Here is a 20,251-nt window from a genome sequence, read left to right as displayed (position 1 = left end):
GGGTAGTCGGAGGATGCCGATTGAAGTGGATAATCAAAGATTTTTCTTGTTTGCTTTTTGAGGTAGAAGTAGACGTTATACATGCTGTTGGTCCCTAGAGGTCTCATTCATACAAGCAAATGTTACAACTTCTTTTGGGCTGTTTGGGGGGGGGGGCTTGACGCCTGAGTTGGGTTAGGCCTAAGTCTGGTCTGATATGTAGGGCGAAAGATCTTCTGGTAGTTCTGATAGTCAAAAGATACATTGAGCTTTTGCATGAAGATCTGAGCAGCCTGAAATACATTTGATAGGCATACGTCATTTTATGCGTCTTTCCGTGTCTTTCAGTGTGAGAATAAAACACGAAAAACTTCATTTGGATCTTCCCATAATTAGTCCAAAATTGGCTTTTCGCATCTCTTCGGCGCTCTAGCTTTTAACAGCTAAATCTTCCACGCGCCAAATGGAAATAGACCAAAAATCGGACTGCCTGGCTTATAAACAACCGAAAGACCGCGCGGAAAGACATGCCAAACAGGCCCTTAATTTGTAACCATCTTATTGTATTTAACAAAATTTGAAAAAAGCCTAATTATTTTTAATTTATATATATAGTAAATGTATAAATATAAAATATTAAACTTATCAATTGTAAACTTTATATAATTATAAATAACATATATATAAACATAATTATACTACATATATACACGAAATAATAATTTTTATTAGATTCAAATTTTAATTGGATCAAAAGGGGTTAAAACTACATCCGATCAGATTATTAATTGGATGCAAATTCTAACATCCAAATCCAAGATATTCGGATTTGGAATCAAATCGGGCATTGGACTTTCAAAGTCCATTGATAGTTGTAGTTGCAACTTTAATGAGAATGCAAGAACTTAAAACAAGTTGGTATAAATTTGGTGTAAGCAATATCTAAAAGCAAGGTTCAAAGTATCGATACGTATTGGCCGATATGTATCATGCCGATGGGTTCCCGATACACCCCTCCAGGGGTTGTATTGGGTCAGATACTTGTTCAGAGGTAGTCGAGCCTTAAACCAACCTCTTTGAACCGGTTTTGAAAAAAATAAAAATAAAACCTAATAAAAGTACCGATACAGGCCGATACGCCCTACCGACATATCGACCTGTATTGATACTTTGAACCTTGTCCAAAAGCCAAATGAAAATGCCCCAACTCTTCCCAAATAACAAGTCCTAATACAAAAAGAGGGCATAATCATTAGGATTGAGATACTTGCATTTGCCGTACTTCAGAGACTTAATTCGGATGAATTTTGTGATTCTGAGAATTGCTTTATTATGAAATTTTTTAAAACTAGTTCTTTTTTTTAGGCACAAAATTCGTTTTAAGGAAGGTTCAAAGTATCAAAACACTTGATACTAATTTTTTTTCACTACTAAAATTTGAGTATCAAACATTTTAATCACTTAAATATATTTTACTTTTTTTTTAATTTTTTAGTGTGATAATTTGTAGATATGTTAGGATGAAAATTAACATTTGAATCTATTAAATAGGTCTAACTCTAAGTATTTCAACATATCCATGATCCTGAAACCTGATACCTACTATATGATACATACCAATATGTTGTGAATTATGATACTTTGAATCTTGGTTCTAAGAATTGATCCTTTGTAATTACCTTCGGCACTGAATTCATTCTCTAAAAAGTGATTAATTGGAGCAGAGTTTTAATGAAACATAACAGACATTAATCTTTTCTGTTTTTTTCCTAATGCTTGGGAGGAACCTGGAGATGTTCCCTATGAGAGAGACTCGATGCCCTTGCTTTTAGAGTGTATGAAGAGTTTTTGCCTGCAGAAGATTCTGTGGTGTTTGGGAGGCATAAAATGCAATGGCTTTGGCTTTCCAAAGTAGGCCCCACACAGACAGCTGCTTATAATCTATATTTGGTGAAAAATCCAGAGAGCCCCAATCAGCTGTTAGTCAGCCATTTGAAAGATTAAACTGAACCAACTTAGCTGAACCTTCAGCTCAGCCCTCCCAAACGGGCCTCAGATTTATACAGTAATTTAAGTCTCTTGCTTTTTAAGTTTGGTTGAACTTTTTTTTTTTTCTTTTCATGCCAAGTAGAAAGCAACTTATTTTTGGCTTTGTGTATCTTTTTAAAATAAAAAGCTACAATGTTCTCTTCTTTTTCAAAGGAACCATGTCAAAAGGAGCCAAAAATTTACACCTTTTCCCCATAACCATTAAATAATAGCTTTTGTCTACCCACGAGATAAAGAGAAATTTACCTTCCTACTTTATCTTATCTTTCTTTTCTATTTGCTTTTCTTTGTCATCCAAACTTTCTATCTTTTCTATTTGATTTTCTTTTGTCAGCCAAACTTAAAAAGTCATTATTTCTGCATCCAAACACACACTTTAGGCTATTATAAAGATGGGAAAATCTAATATGCAAAGAGTTTTAACCAATCAAAACCCACCCAAGGTTCTAAACATCGATATGCTCAATACACCAGGCAGTATCGGTATTGTTTTTTTATTTATTTTTTATTTTTTTCAAATCCAGTTCAGGGGGACTGGTTTAAGGTTCCTCCACCCTCTGAACTGTTCAAAACCCCGATACACCCTCTATAGGGACGTATCGGGTGCTTCCGATATGATAAATATCTACTGATACAGGCCGATACGTAAAGATTTTTTGAACCTTGAACCCACCCATGAATTTTGATATATAACACCTTATTTGTTACCACATTTATGATTTCCGTTTATTGGTCAGTTGTTTTTCCGATATCTGAACTAGATTCGGTCTGGGTCTATTAGTAACAAAACAACACTAGGCACATTAACATTTTTTTCGTTATCTATAAGGGATGGCCACGAGTCGAGCTTTTTATGAACTATTCATGAGGCTCATACATACATATAAAAAAAATAATATATATAACATTTTTATTTTTTATATATAATAATAACTAGTTTTTATAATTTTTAATTTTTATATGTCGAATAAAAATTATTTTTTTATTTTTATAAAGCGTTTGGCTTACAGGAGCTCGAACCAAGCCAAGCTCAAACTTATGAGCTTTTAGCTCAAGCCAAATTCAAGCTCAAGTCTCTAACTCAAATTGATAGCTCAAGCTCATAATTTATTGGTGAGATAAGATCGAATAGCTAGATATTCTGCTCTGCATGGCTCATATCCACCCTAATCATCTATAATATTCCATCTATCCTCAACACATGAGAAAATTCACTGAGACAGGAGTTTGTTCTGCCTAGCATTGTTTGTTATTGTCCGATTATGGTTTTGCCAATGTCACTGGGACAAAGCTTAGATGATGATGGTGATTATGATTCATATTGTAAAACAACCCCTATATAATTGTACAAAAACCTTATGCTACAGAACCTCTACACTGGGCTAAAAGCCTAAAACCAAAACAAATTATGCACTTTTAGGCTCGGTTGGGGGAGAGTGAAAATACAAATAAAAAAACAATTATTTAACTGTGTTTGGTAAGAATACATTTGTGTGTTACGAATTCCGAAACATATTTATAGTCAAAATCCAAACTTGACACTCAAAGTTGATCAATATAGAAAAGGTAAATTCCAGTCTTGGGATTCGTTTTTTACACATCACAACCAAAACCAAGTTCAAAATATTGATACGCCAGTAAGAGCGTATCGGGTGAATTAATACCCTTTTTTTACTTTTTTTTTTCTCAAAACTGGTTCAGAGAGCCGGTTTAGGGCTCCACCCCCAGAACCAGTCAGACCCCCGATACACCCACTATAAGGGCATATCAGAAAGGTCCCAGAACGATACATATCAACTGATACGGGCCGATAATTATTGATATTTTGAACCTTGACCAAAACTGTTTGACATGAATACAAAACTAAACTAGCTTTGCATTTTCATAAACTTTAGATATTTGCATTTTCATTGAACATACTTGTATTTGCACTATTACCAAATGCAGTCGAGTGCAAATACAAGATTTAGAAATACGAATATGGGCCATATACAAGGTTTTGCATTGAACGTATTTGTATTTGCACTCATCCCAAATGGTGCCTTGGCAATTCGAAATGCTTGGCTTTCACTTACATAGAATAACATGCTTGACACTACAGATTGCCCAATCTTTGTGTTAAGTTTAGGATGAACCTTAATTTACAAGTCATGAAGGTTGTGTTTGGTTTGAAAGAAAAGGTAGTGAGGGGATATAGGTACCCCTACCTTTCCCTTCCTTTCCCTACCTTTTCTTTCAAACCAAAAACAGCCTAAAAAACAAATAGGACTCTGAGCAATCTGAGCAATCAAATCAAAATATATAACAAAAATTGCAATTAGAAGTTAGAATTGACAAAAAACAAATTCATATACCTGCTCAAATCAAAGTGGCAGATTGATGGGTGAATTTAATACCATATTTATTTTATATATTGCCTCTGAAGAGAAAGACTTATAGGAGGGCCGAGCTTAGGCATAACCATTTACATTTAATAATGGCAGCCAAGGATCCGTAGCTAGAAGAAAGTCAAGCAGTTTTCGATAAGCACTTTGGCACTTCTGTCATCAAGAAAAGATGATAAGTGCATAAAACGAATAAAATTGAGTTAAAGGAAGCGAAAAGGAAATTGTGCTTGATGGATGCAAGCATCCTGTCATAGACTGAACGGAAGTGCAATAAAGTGGAAGAAAAAAGGGTAGGAGATGTAGAGGTGATCGGGTTGAACATCAGCCTAAAAAAGGAAAAGGAAATCAAACCTTAATACAATGCTGGTTGCAGGTCCATCAGTGAGATGCTCCTTCATTCAAATGGTTAAATGACTACCAACAATGACTCTCTGTTTTTCACTAAAAATTTCTTTTTGGCTTTGCCTCAAAATCCATGAAAGATGAAAACCATGGTTTGATAGCTCTTGAAATGTGTACTTGGAGCCACTTTTGGTGTTTGGATGAGGGCCATTTTTTCTCCTGTTTTTTAATTTCTATTTTTTTTAGTTTGTATGCCCTTCAAAATTGAACTAAGGGCATATTTTGTGTGTTTTCTAGTCCTCCTCTCTTTTCATTTGAATCTTGATTGAATGCTCACATTTGTAATTAGAACTTGTTCATTGTGGACTTGATACTTTTGATTTCTTTATGAATAAACAAATTTTAATATAACTACCAGAGTAATTAGAATCATAGTTCAGAACATTCTTCAACCATTCAGGGGGTTGATCAAAACAAAAGCCTCCCTATTAGTAGATTTTGAAAACTGAGCTATGGGCAGCCTTGTTTCCCTGTAATCAATACTATAGTTGTCAAAAGATTTTACCCATTGTTTAATATTATCCATAATACTCTAGAAAAATCAAGGAACATAAGCAAGATGGCCTTTTAAGAGTTTTAATTCACTGTGAACTGTCATATTTAATTATTATTCTTTTCCAACCATCACTTCTGGCCCACTCCGCTGCAAAATAAATGGCTACAATCAAGTTTCTCCAATTGTTAAGTGCCACCGGTTTTAGACCTTGAATTACACCCAGCAATTCACCTGGGTTGCCTAGATCACAACCATCAAAATTTAATTTTAATCTTCCCACTTTCAAAGGATCCCAAACCACTATTCTGGATTGGTTCTTGATTGTTGAACCACCACTAGTTTTTTTAATAGTAAAAGTAAAAAATTTCATTAAAAAGGAAGAAAGATACAATCTGACCAGGTGTTAAGGCAACACCTTGGAACACCATGAACAACAAAACAGACAACAGATCAGATCATGTTGGCCAAATTACAAATTTGAAATCCCAACACTTCCCAAACCTGTGCCCAAGGTCTTCTTTCTTAACTTGTGTAAAATCAGGCAGCTCTATTTCCTCACCATATTCCTTAACAAAACTCTTCTTCATTCTCTCAAACATTAAACTTTCCAGGATAACAGTTTCATTTCTCACTTCAGTCTCCCCTCACCCCTCCCCTCTTTAATCTTTTGACAACTCTCCTTACTTTTCCTCCGAAAAATTCTCTTCCCTCCCTTTCCTTCCTCCCATACCTCATCCCCTTCCCCTACAGCCTTCTTTTTGTTATGCTCTTCTCTCCTGCTCATTCTGCTCCTTTCAAAATGCTCAATTGCCTTTCTAATCACACTCTCCCCACCCAGAAAAAATAACCCAAGTGATTTTCCAACCTCCACCTATCTCTCTGCTAGTTGTTCAATATCCACCCTTCCTTTAACAGTATTTTCCTCCCTTACTCCCCCCCAATTCCACTTGTTCTTCCACTTCCCCCTTTCAACCCCAACTCCTTCATTCCACAGTGTTGTAATTCTTCTCTTTCTATTGTACATGCTTTCCTGTTGCTCGACCCTTTCACCCACTTTAGAAAATTTTCTCTTCATTTTGCTTCCCCAATCTTCCTCTTCTCCAACACTGAAACCTTCATCCGCCTATTTTTATTTGAGGCCTCCAGCACAGTCAGAGAAGCAGAAGTAATAGAACTAACCTCAGTGTTTAGACAGGCAACTATCTCGAGAGCTTTTGAACTAGGCAAGAATCTTTTCATGTTCTCCACCATTGCTACCTCCTGACTAGCACTAACTCGAGCCGCTTCAGCTATTGTTCCCCAACTCAAGTCTAGTCTTCTAGCAACTAAATGAGATACCACAACCTGGTTCTCAAACATCGAGCTATTCTGGTCTGCAGTGTTCTCTCCCCAACTTTTTCTTGCAAATTTAAACAGGTCCTTACTCTCCCAACTCTGAAGTTCCTTCTGGCTGCAGATCTTCACAACACGGGTTTCCCTTCCTAGGGTCCTTGGCTTCATTTCCTCAACTGTTACAGTCATCCTACCTTCAACTTTTGATGTCCCCTCTCCTCTCCTTTTCCTTCTGACGTTCTGAAATCCCAAGCCCTTCAATCCAGACCTTGCATTTCCAAAGAAATACCCCTTAGACTCTGCAACCTCTTATTCCAGTTTCTCTCCTTGAAACCCTTAATAAGTGTTTTAAAGTATTGGTCCCCACTCCTCTTTCTCTTTATAATTACCCACCATTGCCTGTTTCGCACCTTCCCCCAAACTTTTCACCCAACTCTTGGGCTTCCATCAATTTACTTAGCTCAGCCACCACATGTCCTTCATCCCCTGGTCCACTTAGCCTAAGTTCATCCACGTTTCATTCTTTGACCTTCAAAACTGCCACCTCACCCTCTTCTCATAGTTGTCAAGGCGCCTAGGCGACACCTAGGCAATGGAATCTGAAGGCATAAAATCTAAGGATCCCTGCTTCTCCTAAGCTACTTTAACATACCTGTATACTACCTATTAGCAATAAAACCATTCAAATGAGTAACTAACTATAAATTTCATATAAAAATATAAAAATGCCATCATAAATACATCATTTAAATATATTAACCCACTGTTTAATAAAAAAAAAAAGAAAAGAAAAACAACAAGGAAAAGAGACAAATAAGGGGGCTCTGTTTCGTTCCTAAAACAGAATAAAAAAATAAAAATCCACGAATAAGAGGACAACTTGGGCTGGGGCAGAGACCTTGTTTCAGGCCAATAATAAGGTTGAATGCAGCAAAAAAATGAGAAAAATAAGGGGACGGAGCCCCTGTTTCGTTCCAAAATAAGGGGTCGAAGAAGAAGAGCCCCCGTCTTGTTCCCAAAAGTATTTAAAAAGAAAAAGAGTAATAGGACCATTCGAAGAAGAAGGGGTGTGGGGCATCAGCGAAGCCCCTGTTTTTCCAATAATATTTCTTATAAAAACATAAGAAAAAAAACATACAGGAGCACAGGATGACTTACCTGGAGGTCTTGGATGACTTAGACTGAAAAACCCTTCTCAGTCGTCGGTCTTCTTTGTCTTCTCTTCTCAACCGTCAGTCTTCTCTTCTCAATCTTGGTTGAGACTGAAACTCTTCTGTCGGTCTTCTCTGTCTTCTCAGTCATCAGTCTTTTCTCTCTCTTCTCAGTCTCAGTTTAGAACCCAAAAAAGTTGTAACATACGCATAAATCTAATAAAAAACTATTTTAATAAAAAAATTATAACATACAACAGGGTGTATGTTAATAAACTAAAACCAGCCAATAAAATGACATAAATATATATGAGCATACAATAAATGATAGGGAGAATGACAGTTCAGCCCAGGGTCAGAATTTGTAGGCCCAAAGTACTGTTGGGGTAGGTGCCAGCTCGGAATTGATGCCAATTCATGGGCGGGGGTTGGTGCATAGAGTGTGGGTTATTGACATTTTGAATGTTTATAGCTCTGCAGTGGAAATCAGAAATATGCACTGGGCCTGTCCACACTTTCCCGTAAATGATATGGTAATAATGAAAACCATATATGCGACTGGGCGAGACGAGCCTCCAGGGGAGCCTTGACAACTATACCTCTTCTCCTTCCTCACGACTCTTCATCTCCCTAACTTCCTCCGTCTTCTCCTCTGGCCTAAAGCTAGAGCCCTCCACAGCTCAAGCTCTTCCCCACCTCCATTCCCAATGCCTCACATTCCACCTCTTCTCCCCTGGATCTCTCTTCCTCCGTTCTCAAAAAAGTTCCATCTTCACCTTCAACTATAACTCACAATTCATAACTATCCCCTACAAATTTAAAAACCAGATTGCTTGGGATAATAGAGATGCCCACCACTTTGACCAAAATCCTTGCCATATCCAACTTCTCCCAAGTTCTATTTTTATCATCGAATTTTGGAAATCTTCCACAACAGTTGCCAGTTTTTTCAAATGTTAGAATACTCCACACATGCAGTGGGATACCAACCACCCCAATCCACATCGCTTGTCTTCTTCTACCTTCAGAAACCTCTCTTGCTGCCGGGAACCACCAGTCTAATCTCAAATCTCTGTCTCTCTTCTTTAGTCTTTCAGATTCTAGCACCCACTCCACCCCTGGCCTACTATGAGACATGAATAACATCAATCCTTCATTCAGCTTCCTCACCTCCATGTACCTTTCCTTTCCCTATTCTAGGATCACCCAGGTTTCAACTTTCTCTGCCTCCAATTCTCTCCCCACAATTCTGCCAACCAGACTTGCCTGCAGCACCCACAATCTTTCCTTCATCTTGTCAATCCCCCTGACATCAATGAAGACCTCCATCTTGCCTTCCAGTTTGCCAAACATGGTCCTTTCTGGACCATGTTAATTTGTTATGCATCACTTTTCACCCACCATTATTTGCAACGTCTCAATAAACCATCCACTGTGACTCCCTTAAATTCTTCACTTATTAGCACCCAATGGGCTATTCTCACATTAATGAGCTCTATTAAAGATTGTGCATCTTGTTCTTTGTTCTCAAAAAATCTAGTGTTTCTTTCACAGTTTTACCCCAAATACTCCATAGGATAGCTGCCTTTGTACTGTAGCATAAATTCATCATTCTTGTGCAACAGTTTACTAGGCTTGCCATGAAAAGATCCATGGCAGTCCAAAATGTCCCAAAGAGTGATAGAAAATGATTCCAATCCTGAGATGTGAATTGAAAAGACAATATTTTTGTGCTTTCTCCACTCTTATGATAAAGAAACACACATGTGGTGATATATACCAAGTTTTCCATTTCCTTTGGATCCTTTGTCATGTCTTAATGATTTGAAGTGTAGACTCCCAACAAAATATTTTGACTTTTGGAGGAGAGGGACTATTCCAAATTGCTTTCATAGGGAAAGGAGATAATGGAACAATGTTTTGTTGTAGGGTCTAATGATAAATGCACAAAAACACTTCGTGCCAGAGAGAATATCTTTGAGGGAAGAGGATGGTGCCAACTGAAAGTATCTTAGTCCTGATATTCATGGTATTGGGTCTCCACTGACATTAATTAAGCTGAAATATTTCCCAATCCATGGTAATCGATGTGAAACTTCAATGGGTTGAAGTTTAGATTATACTTTCACAAATTTTGGTCAAATTTCAGTAAGTTTGAATAGTTCCAATCAACATATTACACTGAAAACATAAAAAATACACTATTTTAGCAAAACATGAAATAGTTTTTGAATTAATTAAAACTCTAAAAGAACAATAGAGAAAGAAGGGTCTTTTTGTCAACAGTAATAAAAAGAAACATGTGTCTATAAAACTTTCTTTTTCAGGTCTATATCTATAAAACTTAAGAAACCAACAGACTAAAGAATGTCAAACATGTGAAATGGCATATTTTCTATATTTTGTATTTCCTTTTTTAAATAGTTGTGTGGTTGTATCATGATCCAAAGTGTTGCAATTGGACCCGCATCTTTGACAATAGATGGACCTTGGCAACTTAGACATCTTATAAGGGAAGCTAAGCTTTTAGCTGTAAACCTGAATAGCTTCTGCAGGCAGATTCTCCAAGAGGTTCACTATGGCAAGCAGGGTTCACCTTCATGATTTTTTCCAATGCTATTATGGCAACTCTGCTCCTTATTTACCTACTGGGGTTCCTTGAACTCTTTTTCACTTTCATCACTCCTAAAACAATCCTTAAGCTGACTTCATTTCATCCATCTCCATAGATGGCATCTCTCTACTAAGCTAGAAACCATCCCTTCTCCCAAGTACCACAGCTTAGGCATGCAGGTCCCTTTAAAAGTTCATTAACTACCTCATGCCAAGTCTTGTTTGAAATCATATGATCAATGGCAAAGCCCTACGGTTTTGTGACGAAACTGGCAGGACATCTAGAGCTAGGGGAGCAACTTGGGTAGCCCCAACCCAAGCCTGAACCAACCCAAACCAAAATTCGACATGGGCTGGACCTAGGCCTAAGACCCTGTTTTTTATTTATTGTTTGGGCTGGGCTTGGACGTGGCCCTTGGGTAGCTAGAGCCCAGCTCAATCCTAGCTCAACTCTAGCTTGTCTTAGGGATGAATTGGGTTGAATTAAACCTAGACCAACCCACCCGACCCAAGTTGCACCCCTAGCTAGAGCACGAGTTGGGGCCACATCAATGTCATAATTTGAATTATCTGCAAACATAGCTCCATTGTAGCTATCCTCCACTGGAGACTTCCTTGATTAAATACCACCTCTGACCACTTAGAAACCTCTATTGATGCAATAAATCTCTTTCTATTAGATTGGCACTGTCCATCTGCTTCACTAATCTATATAACAGTCACAACCTTCTTATTGACTTCTCCCTCATCTTTTACCAACACCTCTTTTCTTCCTTCAACATTTTCATCCCAAGTCTTTCTGTCCACATCAATGAACGACCACCAAAACCATTGATTCATTGGAAACTCATTGATCAGCACCTCCTCTTGTTTTCCATCAAGATTTTCATGCTGTCTTGCCATCCACCTACAACGATTGACCAACAACATCATTGATAACCAGTGCCAAAGGATTACTTATCATGGTATGATGCTTGAGGGGCTACTTGTTGAAGACCTTAACCCCTTCCAACAATTCTTTCTCTTGATCATCTGAATTTAATTGAGAAAAAAGAGTTAACGGTATTATTTGATGACCTAGACCCACTCTTCTTGTTTCTCAAAGTCTTCAAAAGTCCCTAATTAAAAACCTTCACATCCTTAACAGAACATTCAATTCCCCCCTATTTGGATTAGCAATCAGGTCCATTTTGTCCAGCCCAGAATTGCCTGAACTAAATCTACTTATGTGCCCTTGACCTAAGCCTCTATTTACTATACCTTGGCCACCCTGAACTGTACAAAACCCCTCTATCAGCTCCACAATTGGGATCTCCAGCCTCTAGTTTTCTATTGATGGAACTCCTAACCAACCATGTACTACATTGGGGCTCCTTGAGTCTTTTGTCCACCCTTCAGGGAATTAATCTCGACAGTACCACATTTCTATCTTCTTGCCCATAATGCCACATTGAGTGCAACTCATCACTAGAGTCGTCTCTCACATCTATATAACCCTTCTTCCTCTCATTAAAATTATTCCTTACCTGGATAGCCATACATGCCTAGTGTACCGGTGTTGGATACGATACTTATTGGATACAATATCAAATATTGCACTGATACTTCCATATATACTTCAAAGCATTAACACTTCTAAAATATGTAAACTGGTATGTTCTAACAAATTACGCTGTAAAAAGTCAGCACATATTAGAAATTTAATTGAACTTGGGAAAACATAAGTCTTGAGTAAAGACATTAGCTTCAAAAACTAGATATAAACTCATGATATAAGTATATTACGAGATACCCCATACCCATATCCGTGTCTAGGTCCTAGGAGTTTAGGAAATGGAGTCATATCCTTGTTCTCGTATCCACGTCTGTGTCTGTATCCATATTTGGGCATTGTGTAGCTCATAAGTGTACAATTTACCTCTTTGATCCCATCCTAAGAACCAATTCTTCTCCGTCCAATATCCATCATCCAGCAAACACCTAAACTTCCTATGGTCCTGTATGAAAAATCAAAACTTCCCCTAACATCTGCCACATCATCACATCAATCTCCCACCCTTCCAATTTTTTTATTTCCATTCCAATTTCTTGGTTCATTGTTTCAACAACCAAGTCTTCTCCTTCCAACATGATTCTAACCTCAAATTACTACCCAACAAAGACTGGATTGATATCTATAGGGTTAGAAATTGTATTCATGTCTGAGATTTCTGTGAGAATACTCACATGCGGAATTTCTACCCATCTCAAGTTCTTCCTATCAACATATAAGAAATGACCACATGTGTCACAAATAACTATGAATATTTGAAAATACCAAGCTTGAAGAGGAGTGCAAAATACTAAAATCCAAGACAGCTTTGAAAACCTATCATTTCTAATGCATCCTACCACAATAACCCAATAACCTACCCTGAGCTCTGCTACATGGCATTGAAGAAAGAACAAGAAAATCCCACATTCAATGGATTTGATATCTACCATGTACCCAAGTCTCCATTCTCATGAAGCTAAATCAATGACCACTTCTTCCTTTGGATCAATCCCAACAAACCTTCCAACCAAAGATCACTCTAAAAACTTTAATTGATCTCTTAGAAGACCTGATATCCCTAACTTTAACAGTCTTCACTATTACCATGATGTCCTTTAAAAGGCACATGAATCTCCCATTTTTAAGGTTTCAGATGGGAATGTGCTTTCCTAACCTTTTCCAAATTCTCCCACATGATAGAGAGGTACCTACATTGAACTTTGTTAAAGGAAGAGAGTCAACTGATCACCATTAATTGCCTGGATCTTCCCCTATAGTCAATTAAGCACAACTCTAAGAGGATCCCACCTCTATCTAATAGAGTTCCCTTGCTAGTAGGATCAATATACTATGATGCAACTGACTAAGCCATCCCTGAAGACACTTGCACTATCTAAAGGCCCTAGGTTACCAGGCATAACTACTAATGTTTAGGGACTTTTTTTTTGGGTACAAAGGAAGAACAAAACAAAACTAAAAGAATCCTAGGAAAAGCACTCCCTGATATATATCCACTAACAAAATGTAATTCAACTCCCAGGAAATATTAGAGTTTGTGATCAATGATCTGTTGTGCCCTTTGTTTGCGAGCCAATCTGCAGCTTGGTTCCCTTCCCTACGGATATGTCTAAATATTTAGGGGCTGTTTAGCCTAACTGAATTATTTGTTGCCTTGTCTTTTTGTGGATAAAACAATTAAATAATAGAATATTTGAGGGCATAGTAATTGACTCGACTTCAGCTTCAGCCATAAGGAACTCTAAACTCCTGAAAAACTTATTCACTAAAAGACAGCGGTAAGTCATTCAGTTCAGCCACTTCAGCTGTCAGTAAATAACTCCTTGGACTGAACAGATAAGGGGGTAGGAAAGGCACATGCAATACCTAAAAGACCTCGATTTATTTATCAATGCTAAAAGCATCCTAATAATAACAAAGAAAGGAAAAAATATGGTAGTCCAATCCAAGGGGCCATTTTTCAATTATCTTATTTGAATTTGCTAAAGTAATTTTATTCTCTTTCTGGCTTGCTTGTTTTGGTTCAGACAGTTCTGAACGTGGCTGCATTTTCTTTGGATGTTTTGATTGTTAGGATCCTAAAATGCTCATCACCCAATGTTTTTTTTAAGCAGTAACCTGACTTGGATATCATCATGCAATGTTGGTGACCTGGTTTTGGCTATCTGAAGTTTTGGGAAGGGTGGACTTAATATCAACCTAACGCTAGACATTTTTTGCACCAAAGTGTCGGTTCTCAGACTTGAAACTGTTTCTAATGCTTGTCAGCCCAAGATTTTATTACTATACCAAGCAATGGCTCTTTGTAGATATTCTTATTACTAGGAGGTGATGTAACATCTCTTAATAGTGATTCATGAGCAAAAGGAAAGAAGAGATGATTGAACACTTCATCTTCCATTAGGAGTACATGAAGAGACACGAGCATAGGTTCATTCTACAATTGAAATCCTATAGGTTTTCCCTAAGATTTTGCCATATCTTAGCATTCATCAAGTGCAGAATTTTATATAACAGGTCTATTAGTTTTTTGATTGCTATTTTTTTTATCAATCATTTGGAGATTGCTATTATTTTTTATTTTTTATTTTTCTTTAGATGTGGAAGAAAAGTAACAGCCCAATTTTATATAACAGGTCTATGCAATTGTAGAAACCTAATTAAGAGAAAGCATAACCATCTTTCTAAATATCCTATTGCAAGCTGGGTCCCCCCTTGTCATGGTTCTTTGAAGCTGAATTTTGATGGAAGTAGCCAGGGCAACCTGCGTCCCTCTGCTTTGGGAGGTGTACTGAGGAATGAGGCTGGAGAGGCTGTCTTACTATACTCTGGCCCTTTAGGTGTTGGTAACTCTATCCGGGCAGAGCTGTTAGCTGCAATACAAGGAATAATTCTTGCAAAAGAAATGGGTGTGGAGCAGCTTCTGGTTGAAGGGGACTCTAAGACAGTGGTGAACTGGTTAAATAATCCGGAGAATGTCACGTGGGACTACAAGAATGAGATAAAGAAATTCAAAAGGCTGACAAAGAATATGTCTGTAACAGTACAGTGGATTGGGAGATCAGCTAATGCATTTGCTGATGTCTTGGCAAAACAAGGGACAAACAGGGAAACATTATTCTGGGTGCAACTGTAATTTGTGTCTTTTGTAACAGTCATGCACTTTTTGATGTAGTTTTTGTGTTTTCTGTATGGAGAGGCAGCACCTCGCGCCTCTCTAAGGGGATTTTCACGTAACCAATCTTTGAATTAATGGAATATGATTCCTTACTTATCAAAAAAAGCTCCCTGTCTAGTTTGGAGTTGGCAAATTCAGGGTATAGTTTATAATTCTGTTTTGACCTTTAGCATTGCTTTGGATGTGGAGTTACTTCTTTTTGCTTCAATATTTTCTACATGACTACATGTCTTGTATCTTTGGGAAGATTTTCTCCTCATTCTTCTCATCTTTGATATATGCTCATTACTTAACAGAAATATCAAGGAGGAGAACAACTGCAACATCAACAATAAAGTAGATGGCTAAGGGAAGATAAAGTTCTATCATGAAATAGAAGATCAGGATTCAAACATAGCAATGTCGATCTCAATATTCTGATTTTAAATTGACTGCAGCCCAGAAATAAAAGCAACTGGATAGGCACATTCATCCAAACAAGGAACTCTTTCTTAAGCATCCAACCAAGAGCCCAAAGCATACAGGTAAAGGATACATCTACTAATATCCTTGAATTTGACATATTCTTTGGCTGGGGTTATCATAACATAAACTGAACATTTACTGCTACATGAAAGAAATTCATGTGACATCAGTCTAAAACTTAGCATTAATCATACAACTGTGATAAGATACCAAAAGTATTCCAAACCACTGAATAAGTAACAATTGTACTGTATAGGTTCCAAAACAATAATAGCAGACTAAGATCGTATAGAAAGGTTGAATAAAAAAATTAAAAACGGGAAGGAGCTATGATACCATAAGTTGGGGAGACCAGAGAGAGATCTCAAAAAATGGTCCTAAAATGCATTGCAGGAAATGAGACTGTTAACATGTGGTAGAACATCATCGGCCCGGAGTTTCCAAATCCTCCTTACCCACTTCAGTTCAACATCAGTTGCATAGAAGGATACATAGTCCGTAAAGATTATCACCTTGCCATTTTTCAAGCTGCCAACCGGTTTTACCATACTAAGGCTTCTCTTGTTAGCAAACCTAACACCTTCAAGGACAACACTATGTTGTTTAACCCAATTTCCCTTGTGGAAATCCTTCAAAACCCATATATCAAAACGCGACGTGGTTTCAATTCGAGTCGTGAATGCTAGAAAACCCCCCAATTCAAACAGTCTATCTTGTTTCCCACATGCAGATACGGGGAGACGTGTCCTGTGAAAAGTCTCATGAACCATGTCCATGGAATGCATATATTCTTTATCTTCTCCATTATAAGAATCCGTTATGTTATGCAAAAACCCTTTAGTGGCAAGATATAGGGAATTGGATCTCCGAAATTCCTGAGGTACAAGAACATGCCTCCATGAATCAGAACCTAGGGTAAGTATATCACAAATACAGCTATCTCCTTGTCGATTAAGGGTTAACACTTTGTACACTCTTGTGCCTGGATGATTAGCAAATCCATAGAACAATGAATATGGTCCACTTCTAGGGGGGAGCTTCATGCATTGTTTGGTCACAGGGTTAGCGACGAACAATCCTCCAGCTTGATTGACGCCCTCCAACAAGATTAAACCATTGCAACTAGCATGAATTCGACTTCCAAATCGGAGTTTAAGATTCAAATCACGAACCCTGAACCTCTCTCCTTTCATCTCCAAAAACACGGTCATGTACCTCCAGTGATGGTATTGAACAAGCAACCCAGGTTCAGAGCGAGAGAGATGTTGATCGATGAAATTGGGTTCTGATATAAGCTTAAACCATTGCTTGCAAACCGGCCTTAATTCGTAAAGCTTATGAGCCGGGATGTTAACCAGTATGCTGGAGATGATTTCTTCCGGGATGTTTTCCAAATCCACCTTGGAATTCTTCTTCCTCCTCCTCTTCCTTCCCTGGTCAACCATCTCCACAACGCTATCTGGCTTTCTTCTCTGCACTCTCTCTCTCTCTCTCTCTGTGTTTTGACTCCCCCCAACCTTCGTCTCTTTTGACAACTGCTTAAAATTAAAAGTTGGCTTCTTTTTTACTACATGAGAGGCCACTCACTTCAGATTTCAGAAGAGATTCTGGGTCGTCGGATTAGAATCCGATAACATCAGTGGCCCACCTCTAGATATATTGACAGAATCTTTCCTGTTTCACTTCTCAACCTCCCGCGCTTTTTCCACCGTCCCGCGGTTCTTTCATCGTTCTTCTGTTATCGGCTCTGCAGAGAGAGAGAGAGAGAGAGAGAGAGAAAAGCTTTCTTTTGTCATCTGAAAATCAAATTGCCCTCTCTTTTGATGGGAACCGAGTTCCTCTCTTTCTCTCTGTTCCGATTTTCTGATCAACGCCGTTGATTTGGAGAAGCTAGCGGATAAGATTGTCGACAAGGCCAAGGAGACCCTGCTATATGTTGGTAATGATCGGATCTCAGTCTTTTCTAACAAAATCTTTCTGAGATGGATTCTTCTAAATGAACTCTTTTCCTTTCTTCCTTCTTCATTAATATTGAAATGTAGATAGATTTTTCTTTTTTCGTTCCGATGTGTAATGAAGTTTAGCATTTGTCTTTCAATGTTACAATCTCTAATTGTGTAGGAAATCACCCATTTACCTTTCATTGCCCTTTGCACTTCATACTCAATGTCGACGCCTCCCAAAACCTCTGAGATCCATGAAGCTCTTCCCGCCATTCAAGGGCATAAGTCTCGACGGGCTTTGTGCGTTTCAAGCCTTATCTCTGGCCAAAGAGTCACAGCATACTACATATCCCTATGAACCACATTAAGCGTCCTTTCAATCGAATCCATTCTGTGGTCTCCCTAAGTTGTCGAGCTCGACACAACCCGTATAGAGATCGTTCACCTTGGTGACTACGGTAGCCCTCCACAGATGGAGGGGCAGCCCAAAAATTCGAATACACACTTCTTAAGGTTTGTCTTTGTGATTCCAACACTAGCAGACCTTCTGTGGCTCCCAAGATAAGGTAAAACAAAGTCCCATTCAAACTCCTTGACCTTATTTTCCATACGGTATTACCATTTCTACCTCCACCATCGACAGAAAGATGAAGAGAAATTAAGCTTCCATAAACCTCCTCAGTCTCACCCTGAGAGGGATTTTCCATTTCCTTCTCACCCACTCCTGAATCTTGCTGACTGCCAAACCTTCTATTATCATAAGTGCCTAGCAAACAAAGCTGCTCAAGAGCTACTTGCCTCTGTTGTTTAGAGGAAGTTTGCAATGAATATGTAAACGAGCAATTTTGGGGGTATTTTGGTCAATTGATACTCCAATATTGTCATCCGTGGAATCCAGGAACCATTTCTTTTGGGAGCTTATAAAAAACATCATTTCTTTGGGGACTAATCCCCCAAGTGGGGAGTTGTAAACTTCTATTTATATTGGGGACTAATTCCCCAAAGGAGGGAGATAACTTGGGAGTTGTGTGCCATTTGCAGTATGCTGGGAGTTATGGAAGGAGAGAAATAGAAGAATTTCTGAAGACTAACACAAATGTTACGACTGTCTTGTTTCGATCACTGGGAAAAAAATTTCGGATTGGGTTATGAGTTTTCCAGAATTTGAAGATGATTGTAATAACTCTTTTAGATCTGGTTTTTGGTCAGTTCTAGAACTGGATTGGGGGGGGGGAGCTGATGTTAGCTTAAATTTGATAAGTTTTCTATCATTGTTTTTCTGAGTGATCCCTCATCATCCCTCTTTGTACTCATCTTCTTTTTCATCTAATATATTTTTTTTATTCACTACCAAAAAAAATCCTTAAAGGGAGAGCGTTGTTACTTTGGTATTGACTATTATAGTGCTGGTTAACTGTGATTAACCACCAAAGTGGCCTTTTCTTTGGATCTCATGTAACAAACTTTTATGCTTTAATAATCATGTTATTTTTCAAAAAAAAAAAATTGTCATCCATGGGCAAACTGAGAATTTTAAAGTGTTCACAATCATGACATCATCATACTCAATTAGGTTCTTAACATCAAACTAACAGAAGGGGCCTATTTGTATAATTTCTCTGAAATGTCAAAGGAGAAATTTGGAGAGGTAAAAGTTAGGGGAGGTTAAAGTATTTGTCAAAAAACAGAGGGGTGGTTTAAATTATTTACCTTTTAATTTATGATTCACTTTTTCTACGGAATTGAAATTTGCAGTAAATTCAATTTAATAAGACATAACTTGGTTTTGTTTTACCACCTGTGTTCTAGAATTGCTTTCATATTTGTCTTGTCATTTTCTTGAGATTTAAAATTTACACATCAAATTACTTTGTTGTCACACATCAGGATTGGTGGTGCTCCCAATGCAAAAAATTAGTAGAACGATAAGGTAGTAAGAACAATTTGAGCTAGAACTATCAATTCGTCATGCATTGGTGCTCCCCTTGCAAGCTTATTGCAGGGGTTGATGAACCATGATTTTGTGCTAGGATAATGGTTGCTGGAGATTTTCAGACATAGTTGTCAGAACTCAGAACTGCCAGTTGAGTGGCCATCAGAGGTCAAATAATCACTGGAGAAGACAGTTGAGATGGGCTGAAAATGAGAATTCGACTGCCATAGCTTGGAGGAGGTGGGGCCAAGTTATACAAAGGTCATAACAGTAGACAAATCTGGACTGTAATCAGTCCAATTCTTGATGCAGATTAAGAAGAAAAAACTAGCAAAGAGAAGAAGAAGAAGAAGGAAGAAAGAAGAGAGAAGAGAAAGATAAGAGAAAGGAGTGATAGGCTATATTTGCTGCCCCACTCATCTATTTATAATAATATTAAAAGGATTACAATTACATTAGAACCCCTACTGCTTACATAGGCAAATAACTAATAAACTTGTTAGACAATGTATGCCCTTAGCTCCAATCAGAATGGTGTACATTATGACATTTAATGTAAATGAATAAAGTACATATTTGATTCATGTTATTATGGTGTGTCTGTGTAATACTCTTAAACTAGACACATATGAAACTCGTGTTAGTTTAGAATCTTTACAGCCATTGGATAGATCTGGGGAGATTTATCCTGTCAAAGCTAACACTGATGTGCTGCCAAGTTGGTTGGGGTGTCTTGCCTCAGTTGCTAGGATGAGACCTGAGGTACATGCA

The 20,251-nt window shown here is 37.9% G+C and overlaps 2 protein-coding genes across 5 annotated transcripts in view; one reads left to right on the top strand and one right to left on the bottom strand.

Moving 5' to 3' along the window:
* Nucleotides 1–4,308: 4,308 nt before the first annotated feature.
* LOC148873516 (F-box protein At3g07870-like) lies at nucleotides 4,309–17,150 on the bottom strand. Of its 3 annotated transcripts, none has more exons than XM_088962204.1 (2): nucleotides 15,941–17,150; nucleotides 4,309–4,568 (listed from the first exon to the last, which is right to left on the bottom strand). In XM_088962204.1, exon 1 carries the CDS (start codon nucleotides 17,047–17,049, stop codon nucleotides 15,982–15,984), a length of 1,068 nt encoding a protein of 355 aa, XP_088818330.1. In that variant the 5' UTR covers nucleotides 17,050–17,150; the 3' UTR covers nucleotides 4,309–4,568; nucleotides 15,941–15,981. The 3 variants fall into 3 exon arrangements, with proteins under 3 accessions (XP_088818330.1, XP_088818332.1, XP_088818331.1); XM_088962206.1 differs by having other exon boundaries at nucleotides 4,309–4,565; XM_088962205.1 differs by lacking the exon at nucleotides 4,309–4,568 and adding an exon at nucleotides 7,074–8,012.
* A 61-nt stretch (nucleotides 17,151–17,211) lies between these two features.
* LOC148873515 (uncharacterized) overlaps nucleotides 17,212–20,251 on the top strand; it is a 33,111-nt gene continuing 30,071 nt past the window's right edge. The window contains exon 1 of one of the 2 annotated variants that reach the window (XR_016104535.1): nucleotides 17,212–17,543. The gene's annotated coding sequence lies outside the window, so the exon portion shown is untranslated. The remainder of the gene's footprint in view (nucleotides 17,544–20,251) is intronic. The other variant, XM_088962207.1, reaches the window with a different exon arrangement.

This window comes from Nelumbo lutea, chromosome 1, assembly GCF_056320005.1.
Source record: "Nelumbo lutea isolate HS-2025 chromosome 1, American lotus-T2T, whole genome shotgun sequence".
Taxonomy (NCBI): Eukaryota; Viridiplantae; Streptophyta; class Magnoliopsida; order Proteales; family Nelumbonaceae; genus Nelumbo; species Nelumbo lutea.
This window is presented reverse-complemented; position numbering and strand designations above follow the sequence as displayed.

Excerpts from the sequence above, each read along its gene's own strand:
- LOC148873516 (XM_088962204.1), bottom strand. The coding sequence starts at position 17,049 with ATGGTTGACCAGGGAAGGAAGAGGAGGAGGAAGAAGAATTCCAAGGTG.